At 38.9% G+C, this 17,038-nt stretch overlaps 1 protein-coding gene across 4 annotated transcripts in view; it reads left to right on the top strand.

Moving 5' to 3' along the window:
* The window catches only part of LOC126284612 (solute carrier family 35 member G1), a 461,728-nt gene that overhangs the window by 429,565 nt on the left and 15,125 nt on the right, over positions 1-17,038 (top strand). For all 4 annotated transcript variants that reach the window (XM_049983675.1, XM_049983674.1, XM_049983673.1 and 1 more), the window contains one exon: positions 11,929-12,105. In XM_049983675.1, the coding sequence (XP_049839632.1) occupies positions 11,929-12,105 (177 nt within the window). The remainder of the gene's footprint in view (positions 1-11,928; positions 12,106-17,038) is intronic.

Genomic DNA, 17,038 nt, shown 5'->3' with positions numbered 1-17,038 from the left:
ATATTAGATAATTACGTCTTTAAGAAGTGCAGTCTTTAGGTTTACTATTTTGCGATTGGTTATTGATGAAAAGCGCCGATTAACGCGGCAGAATGTTCTTTCCCTATTGGCTGTTGAGTAAACTGACCAATGGTAGAGCAGTATTCTTCGCGCGCCTTTCTCTGCTGGTAGAGAAGACTTAGAGTATTCTAGAGAGGAGTCGGAGCCTAGCCATGGAACAGTTCGGTCGTGTGTAGTAGTAGTTCCAATGGAAACGAGAAGTTGCCGGATGTAGCAGTGTTTCATACATCAAAAGTGTTGTAAAGTGACGGCATAATAATTCCGATGGGTGTGTAGAAATTTCGGAATTTTTAAATGAATTTTGTGACGAGAAAAGACATGGTGTATTGAGCAGGTCGGTGGCTAAAAACTGTGACTGTATTTGGTACCGACAGACTTAATATGTGGCGAGCATTCTCAATAATAAACAATACGTATTTTTGTAGCTATTACGTTTTTGGGAAATGCAACACCATAAACTTGCTAACGTGATTGAAAGTGATTGTGAGTGACTGTGTTAAGACTAGCACGGGCTTGGCAGTGATACTTGTTCACCTAAGTTTCAGAATATATTAATTAAGGACAACATTTCCAACCTTTCATTTCGTGTGAAAACTTTCTCCCGAAACGTAGACTTAGTGACTTTAATTGCAACCTGGTTCACGTCGAAGTACAGTAGGTTTCGCTCGGCTTCCCTACTGATTGATCTGCTGAGACAATGTCCACAGGTAGGTGCAGGTTCGTCGTAAAGTGACGGGATGAACCGCGCCGCTGCAAAGCGTCAGATTCCTTCAGTCTGCTTTGACCCATGACGTCATCAGTATGACGGAAACACCTACTTGTAACGTATACAAAACGGTAATGTCACCACATGCGCATGCCAACAAAGGCGAACAATTATAAAATCGACACAAGGTCTCACTCCAACAATAGAATGAAACTAACAGGACAACCGCAGGAAATAGGAGGTTTAGGGTGAGGACCGGCTGAACAATACAATATATAACAATACAAAATACCAAACCAACCGAAAACAAATATTATAAAAAAATCTGAATTTACGACTTGGCTCTACAGCCACAAAACCAACAGGCATCGTACACTTCACTAGGCCTATATAACTAAATGAACATCACGATACCAAAAAACCATCTGCAATTCCAAAAAAGCGGAATCGGACATTTCTCTTGACATACATATCACAAACATAGCACTCGACACCAAAAGACCAACACCTACAGCTCTGAAAAGGGGAATCGGGCATTTCCCTTTACCTATATAGCTCAAACGCAGCTCTTAGTACCAACTAGCAGACCACTAATAATAATAAAAAAAAAAAAAACACAAACATCACACACCTACGTAACTCACAAAACATCACTTAAACCAAAACCCCAGCAACTGGGAAAACCTAAAGCCCCACATAAATTAAAACAACCAAAGTATCATAAATATAAGGCAGACAAGATATCAGAATTACTACAATAGAATTACTACGGAATAAAACCAAACAAAAATTAATTACCAGCAAAAACCTCCAACAAAATCATTTAGGTTTGCCCCCCCCCCCCTCCCTCTCCCCCCCTCTCCCTCCCCCACACACACTCACACGATGACGAACGCCAAACACAAAATCAAAAGGGAAAAAACCATAATTTTCTATAAAAAAAGCAAACACTTTCAACAGCACTGACTGCCAAGACTCAAATGAACCCAAGTTACAACAGTAATAACCAAGACACAAAAGATCCCAATACCACACTCTAAACTCAACACGTCAACATCTGCCACCAGAGGGTGCCATCAAATACAAAAATACGACATCTACAGACACAAAACAACTCAAAAACACTGTGATATAAATACGTTAAACACCATTACATCACAGGTCAAACCAGACGGGTGTAATCTGACGTTGCCAGTGGCCCGTGTTTTCGACTGCGCTCGGGCAAGGGGCCATTTGTATATCCAACAGAAAAATCAATGGCTCATCTGAGTGTCACTATCCTATAGTACAGGGTCAATGATTAAATATCGCAGACTTACTCTTGTTTAGGCGAATTGAGAAAATTCGTTGGTTCTTTTTGCGTTTGATTGGGTATATGGTGGGGTTGATGGGACTTATGGAGGTACCATCAGCTCAAGGGCTGTTCCTCGTAAAACCCCACGGAAAGGTTTTTTTTATACTCGCTGTCAGCAGAGGATCAAAACCCAGCCGAGGATTCCAAGATGGCTGTGCATAGCAAATGGCTGAAATTTTTATGATATATTCCTAAGACTTCGATCCTGAAAAACGTTGAAATTTTTTTTGATATCTTTATATGTTTCTGTGATACAGTGGTCCAAAGTTGTCCTACTTGTACACGTAAAATCCGGTAGGAGACAAAAATGTAGTTTATAAAGTGAAGAAGCTCGGAGAAATATGCTGTTAAATGTCTCCATTATTGTCTGGGAACCCCAAGTTGTAGTACTGAAGAACATGCAATTTTTTTTGCATGTAAAATCCGATATGAGGTATAAAATTAGTTTTGTATTATTTCAGTTTCACATAAGTAGACTATCCAAATTTTACTGACCACTACATTTTATTTCATATGGTTTGTACGCCCTGCTGCCTCATTCTACTTTCCTTAGCTTTGTTAAACATTTTCCGAAAAATTTTGACACTCAAACATTTTCGTGCTTTTGTTTGCTGGAAGAGAAAGCAGTGGCAGTGGCAAAGTGGCAGAAAAATTATAAATAAATGGAAGATAGTAGGTAGTGGCTATGTTATAGAAGGGTGAAGGAGACAGTGGCAGTGTGAGAGAAAGAGAGGGAAACAGTGGCAGAGGAACATAGTAGACAGTGACAGAACAGGGATAGGAAAGGAGTGAGGGAGACAGTGCCAAGGGGCATGGGAAGGAATAAAGGAAAAGAGAAAGTGGGAGTGGGTGAGAGCCAGTGATAATGAGAGGCAGTATATGTCACTGGCAATGAGGAAAGACAGTGACAGTGAAAAGAGACAGCAGCAGTTGGAAGGAAGAAATGAGGTATTAGCAGTAAGAGAGAGAGAGCAAGAGGGAGAAAGTGACAGAGGAAACTGTAGTAGTAGAGCAGAATGAAGGGGACTGCGGCTGTGATGTGGGAGACAATGACAGAGATACACAAAGAGATAATGACAATGAGTTGGGCTGAATGATTGAGTGAGAAAGGGCAACTGGGGGTGGATGGGGATAAGTGACTTACAATGATGGATTAGTGGGTGTGAGTGTGTTACAGTTAGGGGAGCTTGTGGGAGTTTGAGGTGAGTTGCACATTAAATAAAGCACGTCAAATTTTTTTGGAAATTTTTTAAAGGTGTTGAGGAGGATAAAGGAGTTAGTTGATACCTACTTTTCAGTAATCTTCACATTTCTTGTGCTTTGATAGAAGCATTTTTCTGCTGATGCAGAATAATTTGTTTTGTGACTCAGAATTTGGACAAATCACTTCAGTTTTCAACAAATTTGAACAAATAATTCACTTAATTAATATAAATATTACCATGTCATAACCACGCTGAAAGTCCAAATCCAAGAGTAGAATCATCAGTGAAGGAGTACATTTAACACTGAAAGTATGTTTATTATGAACATCAGTGTACAGCCAGAATAGGACTGGACTCCTGGATGGAGAGTGCTGCTACTTATACAAACATTCCAGAAATAACAAACATCACAAACACAAGAAATTTCAAGAACCTTCCAGAAACAATAAATATTAAATAAGAAATAATTTACAGAAGTCAAGTTCGCACTGGTGACCCACAGAATGCCAGCTAGTTATAATAACTGCTACGCCACACTATGTGAAGCACAGCTCACATTATTGCTCCTTTTTCTTGAGAAACAGTGGTCCACTGATTCAGAAGTTTTCATTCAAGCCAACTTCTACTCCCTGGGATCTATTTCTCATCAGTAGTTCTCTGTTGACAAAACTGGCAGATCCTCATATTCTGATTGTATTTTTCACAACCTCTTCAATATGATGAGCTTTGGAGGTAGCTCCTTTGGTTGAAGCTCTGTGATTGATGAGTGGGTCTTCAGTTTCCCTGAGCAGGGCTTCATAAGGAGGACACAAATATCATAATCTTTAACTCCATATTTAATGTGCAACGATCTACAAATACCAAGTTTCCCAGGCTGTATCTCACTGGCCAGTGCTTGGTGTTATAGCACTCTCTGTTTCTCTCCTGAATGTTCAGGGTCTATATGTGAGCCAGCTGCCATGCCTCTTCAGTCCTGGCGATAAGATGTTTCATGTAGTCATCCTGAGTACCATCTGGTTGGAATGTGAACAGTGTATCCATTGTCGTTCCAGCCTTGTGGCTGTAAAGCAGAAAGAACAGTGTGAAGCTTGTAGTGTCTTGCTTTGCTGTGATGGATGTGAACATAACAGTGAGCAATATTGTATCTCGATTGTTTAGTATAAACATATATTGAGAGCATATCTGCCCATGTTTTATTAAAACAATCTGTGGGGCAGTTCATTTTTGAGTGGTAAGCAGTTGTCATCCTGTGGGTGATAGAACATGAAATTCCCTCTGACTGCAAAACTTTTCCATGATTGGAGATCATCACTCAGGGTGCTCCATTCTTCAAAATTTTGTTTTCTACAAGGAACTTTGCAATTTCTGGAGTTCTGGCAGTTGTCACAACCTTAGTGTTAGTATTGCAGATGAGGTAGTCAATGCAGAATATTTATCCATTGGTTTGCCATTTGTTGACTTTGGAAACCTTTCAAAGAAGTCGATTCAAGTTCTGTGGAAACGTTCTGTTGCTGGTGGAATTTAGCACCAGGCACTGCAGAAGTAATTAGTGGCAAGTGATTCTGTTGCTGTCAACATAGTGTCGAACGGAGCAGTAGAGACTTGGCCAGTGATACCTGTGTCTGATTTTGTCTCGGGTCTTCGTGATTGTGCAGCTTCTTGTAAATACTTCAGGTGTTGGTGAGAAGTGATGATGAGCAACATTTCTGCCACATTGGACTGTAGATATTCTTATACAATGTTCTGTTTATTAATTGAAATTCTCCATTTGTAAGTTGCTCCTCCTTCAAGGTTTGTATGATTTTCAGCAGTGATGGACCTTCCCTCTGTTCAGTAGCAATGTCATTAAATGCATTGATGAGTGAGATTTCATCTACACTGCTGTGTTCTGCCAAAGAATTTCTTGAAAGGCAGTCAGCATCCATGTGTTCAAGTCCACTGTCATGTATCATTGTGATGTCATACTACTGAAGCCCAGTGCCCCCCTCCCCTTACCAGTTAAGACTTGGTCCTTCAGGTTAGTCAGAAAGCATAGAAAATAGTGGGGTGTCACAATAGTGAATGGTTTGCCAAATAAATCTGGCTGGAACCTGAAAATGTCCCATACTACTGCAAGACACTCTTTCTTGGTTGTAGAGTACTTCATAAACATAAGCTATAATTTTTGCAGTATTTTCCTGAGTGTGCACTTGAACTGCACCTATACCATAGCTGCTAGTGTTGGTGAGAAGCTCTGTCTCAATGTTCTCATTATAAAGTGGTAGGATTGAAGATGATGTTAGCAACTATTTAAGAAGAAGGAAAGATCTTTACTGCACCTCATTCCAGGAAATTTAGGCATCTCATTTTAATAGTTGTCTCCTTGTGGTAGTTATTGCAAGGGATGTGCCTTGGTACAGAAGTCCTTATGAACCACTAGTATTATGAGTACATTTTGAGAAAATTCCCACATCATGAAAGTGTGAAGGAATTGTAAATTCTGTGACTGCTCCTCTTTCCTCTGGGGACAGACTCAATCACCATTCATTAGGTGGCCCAAGACTTCTGCTTCTTGTGTGGCAAAGAATCACTTTTTCGGATTTAGGTGGAGGTCTGCAGCCTGAACATACTTCAGAACAGTTTTCATGTGGCTTAGAAGTTTTCCAAATATCTTCAGAATAATGACAATGTCATCAAGTTAACAACATGGTCTTTGCAAGGTGTCCAACAAATGCTTCAAGGTGATTGGAGCATTACATAGTCCACATAGTATAATTTTGAACTCATAGAGGTCATCAGGACTTTGAAGGCAGCTTTTTTTGCAGTCAGACTTATCAAATTTGATTTGTCCGTAACCTTCTGCTAGTCCATACTTGAGAAATACTTTGGTCCTGTCAAGTAGTAGTCAACAGCATCATCAGTGTGCAACAATGGTTAGAAATCTTTTTTCATAATTTTTTAAATTTTGTTCAGTTGTCAGTAATCAACACAAAAACAGCATCTGCCATCCTTCTTCTCAGGGATCACAAGGGAGGATGAAAGGTTCTCTGAAGGTTCAATGATGTCATCATGCACCATCATTTCTTATACTGATACAGTGTATTACCATGGTGCTTTCTGCATGCACATCTGCATTTGTTCCTTCCACTGTTCAAACCATTTCTGTATACCATTGTCTGTGAAGCTAAACAGGAGCTCTATCTTTTTGCCATCCAAGATTGTGGAAAATTGTGTCTGTAGCGAACTGCCCATTTACTGGAACCAGATGGATATGTTTCGATTACACTTGTGACAGCATAAGCAAATTGCCTCATTTCCAAAGATGTTTATGCAGTTATATATCATGACAAACAGTTTCTTTTTATTACACTTGCAATAGCATAAGCAAATTGTCTTGTTTCCAAAGATGTTTATGCACTTATATACCATGACAATCAATTTCTTAGTAATGTAAATAGTCCTTTTTTTCTTTTCTTTTTGTGTTGAAGTTGAATGCTTATGGTCATTAAATGTACGAAAACACAAGTGCATTGCATCATAATATCTTTGAGCAAATTGTTTTCATAGAAAGTCATCAGTTTACGTGTAGTTACTGTAACTTTTTAAGCCTTATTATTATTATTATTATTTTCATTAGGTCATTACAGCAATGGACAATGCCAAAGTTCTCAAACTGGGCACTCAGTGGTGGTGTGGTGCACTAGAGTGCACAGATGGCACTGTGCAATGGTAATTTTCCCTTAGTCTCTCATCTCATCTAGAGACAGTTAATGGCACGGACTGTAAGCACAATTATAGTTGTTGTTATTGTTGTGATGGTGATTTCACTGTGTGCATTGGAGATTGAGTGTATTGCAGTTGGAGCAATGGGCAATCATCAAATTATGCCAGAAATTAGACATAACTATTACAAAAACATTTCAGATGACAAAGTGAATTTGTGGTGTTGGTGCATTGAATTGTAGTGTTTGGTTTAGATGGCGCCAAAATTTTTGACAAGGGAGAGACAGTTTGGAGGATGATGTGAATATTAGTCAGCCACAAATGGTTTTAACTGAGTGGAAGAGTGAAGAGGTTGCAATATTGTTGCATTTAAACAGCTCCCAAATGGTAGATGATCTTGTAGCAGCAGCAGCAGCCAACCATTTATGTGCTACAAAGTTCTGACTGATGACCTGAACATGTCATCTGTAACTGAGCACAGCATGCCACACATCCACACACAAGACCAGTGTGATAATCACATGACAATTTGTGGGGATCTGTTAGGCAGTACTGATGATGATGTGATATTTCACAACCGGATAGTAACTGCAGATGAAGCATGGTGTTTCCTGTATGATCTGCGACTGAAGTGACAATCTGCCACAAGAAAAACACCAGCATTGTCACAGCAGAAAAAACCACACCAAGACATGTTAAAAGGCAACTGTGTTTTGATTTAACTAGAATTTTTCACATGGAACTCATCACTATCTACAAGAGGATCTTTTGCAGTTATTATATGATTCAGTTCATCATAAGATTCCTCACCTTTGGTGTGGGAAGAACTTTCTGTTGCATCATGACAGTGCCCGTGCACATAGCTCTCTTCTCATCAAAGAGGAACTTGCAATGCAACAGGTCACTATTTTGCCACATCCTCTGTACTCATCTGATTTCACACATGTGATTTCTGTCTCTTTTCTTGCATGAAAGCACACCTACATGAGTGTAAACATCAGTCAGCTGAAGAGGTCATGAGTGCACAAGATAAATTGTATGCCAAAGTGTTTCAGCAGTGCTTCCAGCACCTATACAGACATTGGTGGAAGTGAATAGTGGCCAACAGCGACTATTTTGATAGAGGGTATGGATATGTTTAAGTGTACACCTTGGCCGTATGGCTTCCAGCCCAAAAGCCATTCATACAAAAAGCACACCATGTTACACAGTATCGAGAGATAAAGGTTCTAATTGGGGTCTACTGTCCAGCCATCTCTCTCAAAAGTTAATGAGTGTAATGTTATACACATTAAAACACTGGGTTAGCTTCTGAAAGTACCTCACTGTATGTTACAATTAGTGAATTCCTTAATGTCAAAAAATGGTTGGCCAACTAAGCAGTCATATATTATATTCCATCATCTTTCAGCCATCCACCCAGGATAGTGTTATTTTTTCATTAAATGCAAAACTTTTTTGTTGGTCTTTATTGTAACTGTTATTGATATCAAATGAAAATAGGGTTACTGTTATCAGTAGCTATATGTGACTAGTGGTATACCAGTGTACTTGATGTTTAATTTGATTATTTATTTTGAATGATACCCATACAACCATCTTCAGGGTGAGTCAGCGACAGGGTTAAAACAACTTGACACCATTTCTGTTGAGTGTATACACTTGTTAGATATAACAACGAGAGGATAAGTCATAGATAAAACTGTGCCTCTAAGAATAAAAAAATGCAAGTGCCAAGATAGCAAATGTGCAGTGCTTACAAATTATTTAGTTAATTATTAGAATGTATGTCATGAAGACCACTCATTTCACATTTGCGCTCACAGAGGAGGTATTGTTCTGAGTCTTAGCTAGCTGTCATTCAAATGCATGCCACCCATTGTAATAATTAATCATGTAATTAATAAACACCACAGAAGCTGACTCAGTTTTTGCTGTGTTTTGCTCTTAGACATATTGCTTAATCTACAACTGACACTCTCGTTGCTGGCAGTATTGTCCCTGTAGCATGTGCAATTTCTTCACATATTGTGTCAAGTGGGTTTGATTCTGTCACTGACTCACCTTGAAGATGGTTGTATGATTATCAACTGAAATATCAAAATAAGCATTAATGCTATTTATTATTCATAACTAAGAGATGGTAAAATATTCTATCTGCTGGAAAAACTTCAAGATATCTGTTCAATTTTGTATTTTAACAACTCCTGTTTTCTTCCAGTATTGTACTTTCTTCTTTGTACAAGTTACAGATAAACATATATCAGTGTATTACAAGCATGATCTCGTGTTAAGGAAGTAAAAATTTACAGGGTACTGTATAGGAAGATCCAGTAATACTCTAATGGCCTTCTCTGTTGTTGTTGTTGTCTTCAGTCCTGAGACTGGTTTGATGCAGCTCTCCATGCTACTCTATCCTGTGCACCTGCTTCATCTCCCAGTACCTACTGCAACCTACATCCTTTTGAATCTGCTTAGTGTACTCATCTCTCGGTCTCCCTCTACGATTTTTACCCTCCACGCTGCCCTCCAACGCTAAATTTGTGATCCCTTGATGCCTCAAAACATGTCCTACCAACCGATCCCTTCTTCTAGTCAAGTTGTGCCACAAACTTCTCTTCTCCCCAATCCTATTCCATACCTCCTCATTAGTTACGTGATCTATCCACCTTATCTTCAGTATTCTTCTGTAGCACCACATTTCGAAAGCTTCTATTCTCTTCTTGTCCAAACTAGTAATCGTCCATGTTTCACTTCTCTACAATAACAAAATACCATGGACATAATTAGATTTATCCCATCAGATAATAGCACATGACATAATGCTTTGATAAAATGTAAGGTAACATGTTGTCACACAGACTTCTGGTGCATAGTTAATAAGATTACTTGACAAGTAAATTACACTCTACAGCTTACCAATAATGTATTTTACATTCTGTCCCCATGAAAAATTATCATCTAAATATACACCAAAGAACTTGCCACAACTGAGGGCATCAAAAAGAAATTCATTTTTTTAAACCAAAAATCATCTGTTTTGTTTACAGTAAAGCATCTATTAACTCTATACCAGTAAAAGGCTTGGATAATTTTATTATCAACAAACTTTTTCAACCATAGAGATCAGAACTACAACTCAGAACAGTATTTTATCTGCATCCAGCATTATAAGTTATGTTAGATTTTGTAAATCATTGTTGAAAATGGAAAGTGCCAACACAGATCCCTGTTGAATGCCTACATCAATTTAGTCTATACTAGGTCTTTCTATGCCTACATAGACAATTTGTTTATAGTTCTCTAAATAAGATATTAAAATTTTAGGCTTTTGTTTCTACAAACATAGAAGTTTTGACTAGGAGCCATATATTTTAAGCACAATCAAAGACTGTACGTAGATCATAAAAAGTTGCCTTTGTCCTTCAAAACCTATAGTATATTTGAAAAACTCTGTGGAAAGAGCTGTTGATAATATTTAATAAAACTCTATTGTACTATAATAATTATACCTGGGTTTTAAATATAAACATATCACAAATTGTGAGTGATGCCTTCCAAATTTTGGAAAATTCTTGATGTATGGAACTATTCTGGGAAAAAGAGTTTGAAGGAGAATCTTTTATCTCCTTTTTTCGTATCTGCATTTATTCTAGAGGATTTGTTTTTAGCAAACGCATCCAGCAGATAGATAAGGTACAAGGAAAATACTAAGTTTTAGTGCATAGTCTATATTGAAAGTTACCAACAATACAAAATTTACACTCACATAGCCATAAATTACAATGAGTTGTGATCAGTCCTCATGTACATAGTTCCATCTTAGGTCTTCCACCAATGAATCTCTGAAATGTCATATGCAACTGACTTTTAGTAAGCATGTGGTAATTTATTTGTGGAGCATACATGTGCTATGTTTTTTCTAATATCTGTAAATAATAATCACTTAATGGGAATTTTTGTCCTTGTAGATACAATACCAGAAAGAAAAAAGAGAAAAATGCGTAGCATAAAATATAACAATACCAGAGAAGGAAAGCTGTTACTCATCAGATAGTGGAGATGCTGAGTCGCGATAGGCACAACAAAAAGATTCACACAATTATAGCTTTTGGCAATTAAGGCCTTTTGTCAGCAGCACACACACACACACACACACACACACACACACACACACACACACACACACACTCATGTGTGATACTAGATAATCAACTAGAAGGAAGATTAGACGTATGGTAATATCAAAATAGGCAAAGATAACACATGTTTTTTTTTATTCCAGTCTCTGATCACAATATCAGTTCTTTAGACAATGACCGGTTTCAGTCCCTAATGACCAACCTCAGATCTTTTTTACACCATGTCCTAAAGTGATAAGGCCATAATGGCATCGTCAAAACATATAAATATAATCAGCACAGCATCGTCATTTGGTTCTAAACTAACTAAATTAGCCATTTGCAATAATCACTGTGTGGATGATGTGGCCTATTCTACACCTTAGTTTAGAACCAAATGACGATGCTGTGCTGAGTATATGTTTCGACGATGCCATTATGGCCTTATCACTTATCAGAGAATGCAATAAAAAACATTTGACAGTATTGGATCACTGTTTATATATGCGACTATGTTGCAGCTGGTGAAAGATAACACAGTATTTAAAAAAAAAAATAGTCTATGCCAAATCACTAAGTTGAAGGACATCTATAATTTGTAAGCCACTTTACTGTGCCTGTAGGAGAGTACTTCTTAGATAAATGATGGTTGAGAGGGTAAAGAAACATGTTCTGGTTATGGTGCACTTTGCAGTATGCGATGTACTTATGCTAACTATGTATATTCACCATTGTTCGGGGCCTGTAGAACTAAACCTATACACATTTTTTTGTTCACAGGTGTGGCTTTGACAGGTTCCTGGTTGTGGCCCTGGCACTGCTCAGCTTTGGAGGGCAGATCCTGCTCACAATGTCACTACAACTGGAGCAGGCTGGCCCTGTAGCCATTGCTCGCTCGGCAGATATTGTTTTTGCTTTCATATGGCAGCTCCTTTTCTTCAAAGAAGTGCCAAACAGGTACAAGCAATTACAGTTATTTCATTTCCATCTTCTAGAACTATTAACTGCATATATTGCTTAGGGTTTGTTTCATGGAAGCAAGAAAGCATAGTGACAAATGCTTCTCACAAAGTCGTTTGTTGCTATAAAGTTTGACATGCAGAGTATTCTCAAAAATTTTGTGTAACATTTTTAAGCAGCCTGAATGAAATGGAAAAACATTATAGAATATTTTGATAGGGCTGACTGTTAGTACATATTAGGTTACACACTGAAAAAAGGATGGCCATATCATTTGCAGACAAGTGGATTACTAGTCAGTGAGCAGCTATTCCTGGAGCATACACTCTGAGTTTTAACAGTGATACTCTCAATGGTGCACAAAGGCTCTTGTATAGTATCTGCCATAGGCATTTGCCAAATAACTCCGTAATACCCTTGCACAAGAGCTGTGCCTGCTCTCTCTTCTAACAATTCCTTCTGGAGTCTTAATTCTTTCATGGCCACTTGTTGACAAACTGTCTGTTGACTTCTGTCTCGGGTTCTTTGATCAATGTTTGTTCGATGACTTTCGTGACATTTCATCAACAAAAGTGGCTGTCATTGTCAAAGATTCACTTCACCCCCCATTGCTGGTGGAGGACTGGAGTCGAGCTAACACCCACAACTTACACGTACCTGGCATGCCAACATCTGAGGGATTTTCCGTGGTCATTACCAGTGTTCACTGCAGTGTGGGAATCCAGGATCCATTCACCTAGAGGCTTTTCTCTTTCTAGTTGAAGCTATTGTCATGTTTACAGATTTATATATCTTTGCTGAACAAGTGGTGTGATAGCTCATCTCTTCAACATGAACTTCCACGTCAGCCAATTTTATAATGTTGTTGGTCTTACAGAGTCACATCCGCAGCTTGTGGTCTAATGGCTAGTGTTGCCGCCTCTGGTGGATCACGGGGTCTTGGGTTTGATTCCCGGCTGGGTTGGGGATTTTCTCTGCCCGAGGACTGGGTGTTTGTGTTGTCCTCACTATTTCATCATCATCATTCATGACAGTGGCTAGATTGGACTGTTTAAAAAATGGGACTTTGTATGGGTGCTTATGACTGCGTAGTTGAGTGCCCCACAAACCAAACATCATCATCATCATCATCATCATCATCATCATCATCACCACAGAGTTACACAGTATATGCTACACCACAGTTGCTTTCTCCAGTAGTCCCAACCTGCAATGCTGCTTATGTTCAGTGATCCTGGTGTTGATTGATCATCCAGTCATTCCAGCTTAGCATACACTTTTCCGCATGTACATGGTATGTGGAATATTCCTTACATTGAAAGTGGGTCTCTTTGATCTTCTTTGTTGGTTTATAAATAGCCTTTATGCTGCGTTAACGCAATCAGATACCACTGCACTGAACAACAGAAGAAAAAGTTTTCAAGAGGTGGGAAGCATATTGATAGTTAAAAACGTGATGCGTCACGCACAGTGGTCAACCTCAATGAATGACTATTCATCAAAGAGGAACAGTCTAGGAGGGAATTTCATCATCTTGAGAACCATACCTATAGAAAATATAACTGTGAATACTGAAGTGGCCAAGTGGACCCTTCCTTGTGAAAGTGGTGAGCAAATATTATGCACTGAAACTGCCAGGATACTGTGCCGGGCAAAACTACCAGCTTGCAATGTGGAGAAAGAGTTACTGCCTGATGACACAGGAAATGTGAATGTTGTAATGTAGAATGAAGATCATTAGCAGAAGGTCCAGGACCTATTAGTTCTGATGGTGTGTCAGAAACGAAGCAGTTCCAATGCAGTAGATCACATGGAGTACCAATCAGTTAATCAAAGTGTATCTTCTTTCTCAGTGGTCATACAGAGGAACCTGTGTGCAAAACAGAAGCCTTACCATATCTGCTGTATGAATTACCAAAAGACAAGAAAGATAATGTTCCATTAAGACTGTTTGTAAGTGCTCCTGGCTCACTGATGTACAAACTGTTGAAACACTTGACCTCTTTGCATCAGCTGTACATGGGAAAGACCAACACATACATAAAGGACTTGGGACATTCTATTGAGAAGTTGAGAAAACTAAAACTTGAACCAAATGACAGCCTGGTGAGCTCTAATGTTCTTTCTTTGTTTAATAAAGTGCCACTCAATGATTCTCTGGAGTATATCACTTTCATTTTCCTGCAACACATCAGCAGGCTCTTTCATACATGTCTAACCATGAGGCATTTAATGTGGAATGGCGACTTCCGTAATGCATCACCAAAGATAATCTACTTAGTCCAGTGGTATCCTATTTCTTCATGAAACATTTCAAAGAATAAGCGCTGGACTTAGTATCTTGTAAATTTAAGGTGTGGTACGGACACACAAACAATACCTTGTTTGTGTGGAGCCATGGTGAGAAACAGCCTGGTGATCTCCTAGGACACCTCAGCAAGCTCCATGCCAACATAAAATTTACCATAGAGATAGAAAAGTACTGAAGTTGCCCTAGATTTATGTGCTGGTTATGAAGGATGGTAATTTCTTGGGACACAGCATGTATCGAAAACCAACACACACCAACCAATACCTACAGAAACAGTCAAATCACCACCTGAACCAGAAAAGAGGCATAATAAATACACGTGTAATGGATGCAAGACAAATATGTGAACTGCAGCACCTTGGACATGAGATGCAACACCTAGAAAGCATTGTGAGAAGCAGTTACATAAGAAGTGTCACAGAATCAAGCATTGCTGAGTGTGGCCTTTCTGTCATATGTTCCCAGAGTGACAGACAGAATTGGATGTTTATTGTGCAGTCAGAGTGTAAAGACTATATTTATAAACCAACATAGATTATCAAAGAACACCTCAGATTGCATGTGGAAAAGGGTATGTTGGAATGACTGGACCATTAGTCAACACCAGGATCACCAGGCATAAGTGGAATTGCGGGTTGGGACAAGTGGAGAAATCCGCCTTGGTGGAGTGTGCATGTCTGAGATTGACCACATAATAAAATTTGCTGACGTGGAAAATCTTGCTGTAGAGAAGAGCTGTCACACTTGCTTGTTCAGAAAGACTATAGAACTCCACACATGTGGAAATAGTTCATGAAGAAAGAGGAAAGTCTCAAGGTAAACAGATCTTGGATTCCTGTGCTGCTCCAAATCACCATTATGGGGAGCAATGGAAGAACCACTGTGGTAATGTCCACAGAAATGCGCCAGCAGGTGCATATAATCTGTGGCCACGAGGTAAACTTCAGTCTGCCACCAGCAATGGAGTGTGAAGCTTTGACAGTGCCACATTTTCATGCTGGTGAAATGTCAGAAAAATCATCAAGCGGACATCAGTTGAAGAACCAGAGACAGAAGCCAACAGGCAATTTGTCAGTTCCTTCTTGATCTCTTTGCTAAATAAACCCATGTCAAGATGTGCTGTACTTCTTTGAATCTTCTCTGTTAATCCTACATAGTAAGTGTCCCAAATTCATAAACAATACCTGAGAATCAGTTGAACAGGTGTTTTGTGAGACATTTGTTTTGTGAATGAGTTACATTGACCTACATTTCTTCAACTGAACTGCACCTTAGGTCTCACTAGATGCTTAATGTCAAACTTTTTTGGTTACTGTAAAATGTTTTATGATAGTTACTGTCTGGTGCATTAACAGATTTTTCCATATATACATGAGAAATACATTATATTAAAAACAAAGATTCCAAGACTTACCAAGCGGGAAAGCGCCGGCAGACAGGCACATGAACAAAACACACAAACACACACACAGAATTACGAGCTTTCGCAACTGGCAGTTGCTTCGTCAGGAAAGAGGGAAGGAGAGGGAAAAATGAAAGGATGTGGGTTTTAAGGGAGAGAGTAAGGAGTCATTCCAATCCCGGGAGCGGAAAGACTTCCCTGAGGGGAAAAAAAGGACAGGCGTACACTCGCACACACACACACACACACACACACACACACACACACACACACACACACACACATATCCATCCGCACATACACAGACACAAGCAGACCAACATTATACATTACTTTTACTCGTAATGGGAGTCAACTCAAACTTTGCTCCATGTGTAGATCCTTTTCAGGTTTTCCTGGATTTTGCTACTGTTTTCTGTATACAACAACACTGTCTGCCAACAGAGCTGTTATGTTATCCAACAGATAAATTATGCATGTATTTAACATTAATGGCCCCATAACTATTTTTTTGTGTGCTCTTGAAGTTATTTTCACATTGTTGTTGTGGTCTTCATGATGGAGCACTCCATGCTACTCTAGCCTTTGCAAGCATCTTCATCCCTGAGTAACTACTGCAACCTACATCCTTCTGAATCTGCTTAGTGTATTAATCTCTTGGTCTCCCTCTATGATTTTTACCCTCCACGCTTCACTCGAGTACTAAATTGGATTCCTCGATGCCTCAGGACAAGTCCTACAAAATGTGTCCTCCTTCTAGTCAAGTTGTGCAACAAATTCTTCTACTCCCCAATTCTGTTCAGTATCTCATCTTTAGTTACATGGTCTACCCATCTAATCTTCAGAATTCTTCTCTAGCACAACATTTTGAAAGCTTCTCTTCCCCTTTTTGTCTAAACTATTTTTTGTCCCTGTTTCACTTCCATACATAGCTACGCTCCATACAAATACTTTCAGAAAGGACTTCCTGACATGTAAATCTATACTAGATGTTAACAAATTTCTCTTCTTCAGAAACACTTCCTTGGTATAGCCAGTCTACATTTTATATCTTCTCTACTTTGACCATCATCACTTATTTTGCTTCCCAGGTAGAAAAACTCATGTACTACTTTATGTGTGTCATTTCCTAATCTAATTCCCTCAGCATCACCTGATTTAATTTAACTACATTCCATTGCTTTTCTTGATGTTTATATTATATCGTCCTTTCAGGA

This window comes from Schistocerca gregaria, chromosome 8 (assembly GCF_023897955.1).
Source record: "Schistocerca gregaria isolate iqSchGreg1 chromosome 8, iqSchGreg1.2, whole genome shotgun sequence".
NCBI lineage: Eukaryota > Metazoa > Arthropoda > Insecta > Orthoptera > Acrididae > Schistocerca > Schistocerca gregaria.
This window is presented reverse-complemented; position numbering and strand designations above follow the sequence as displayed.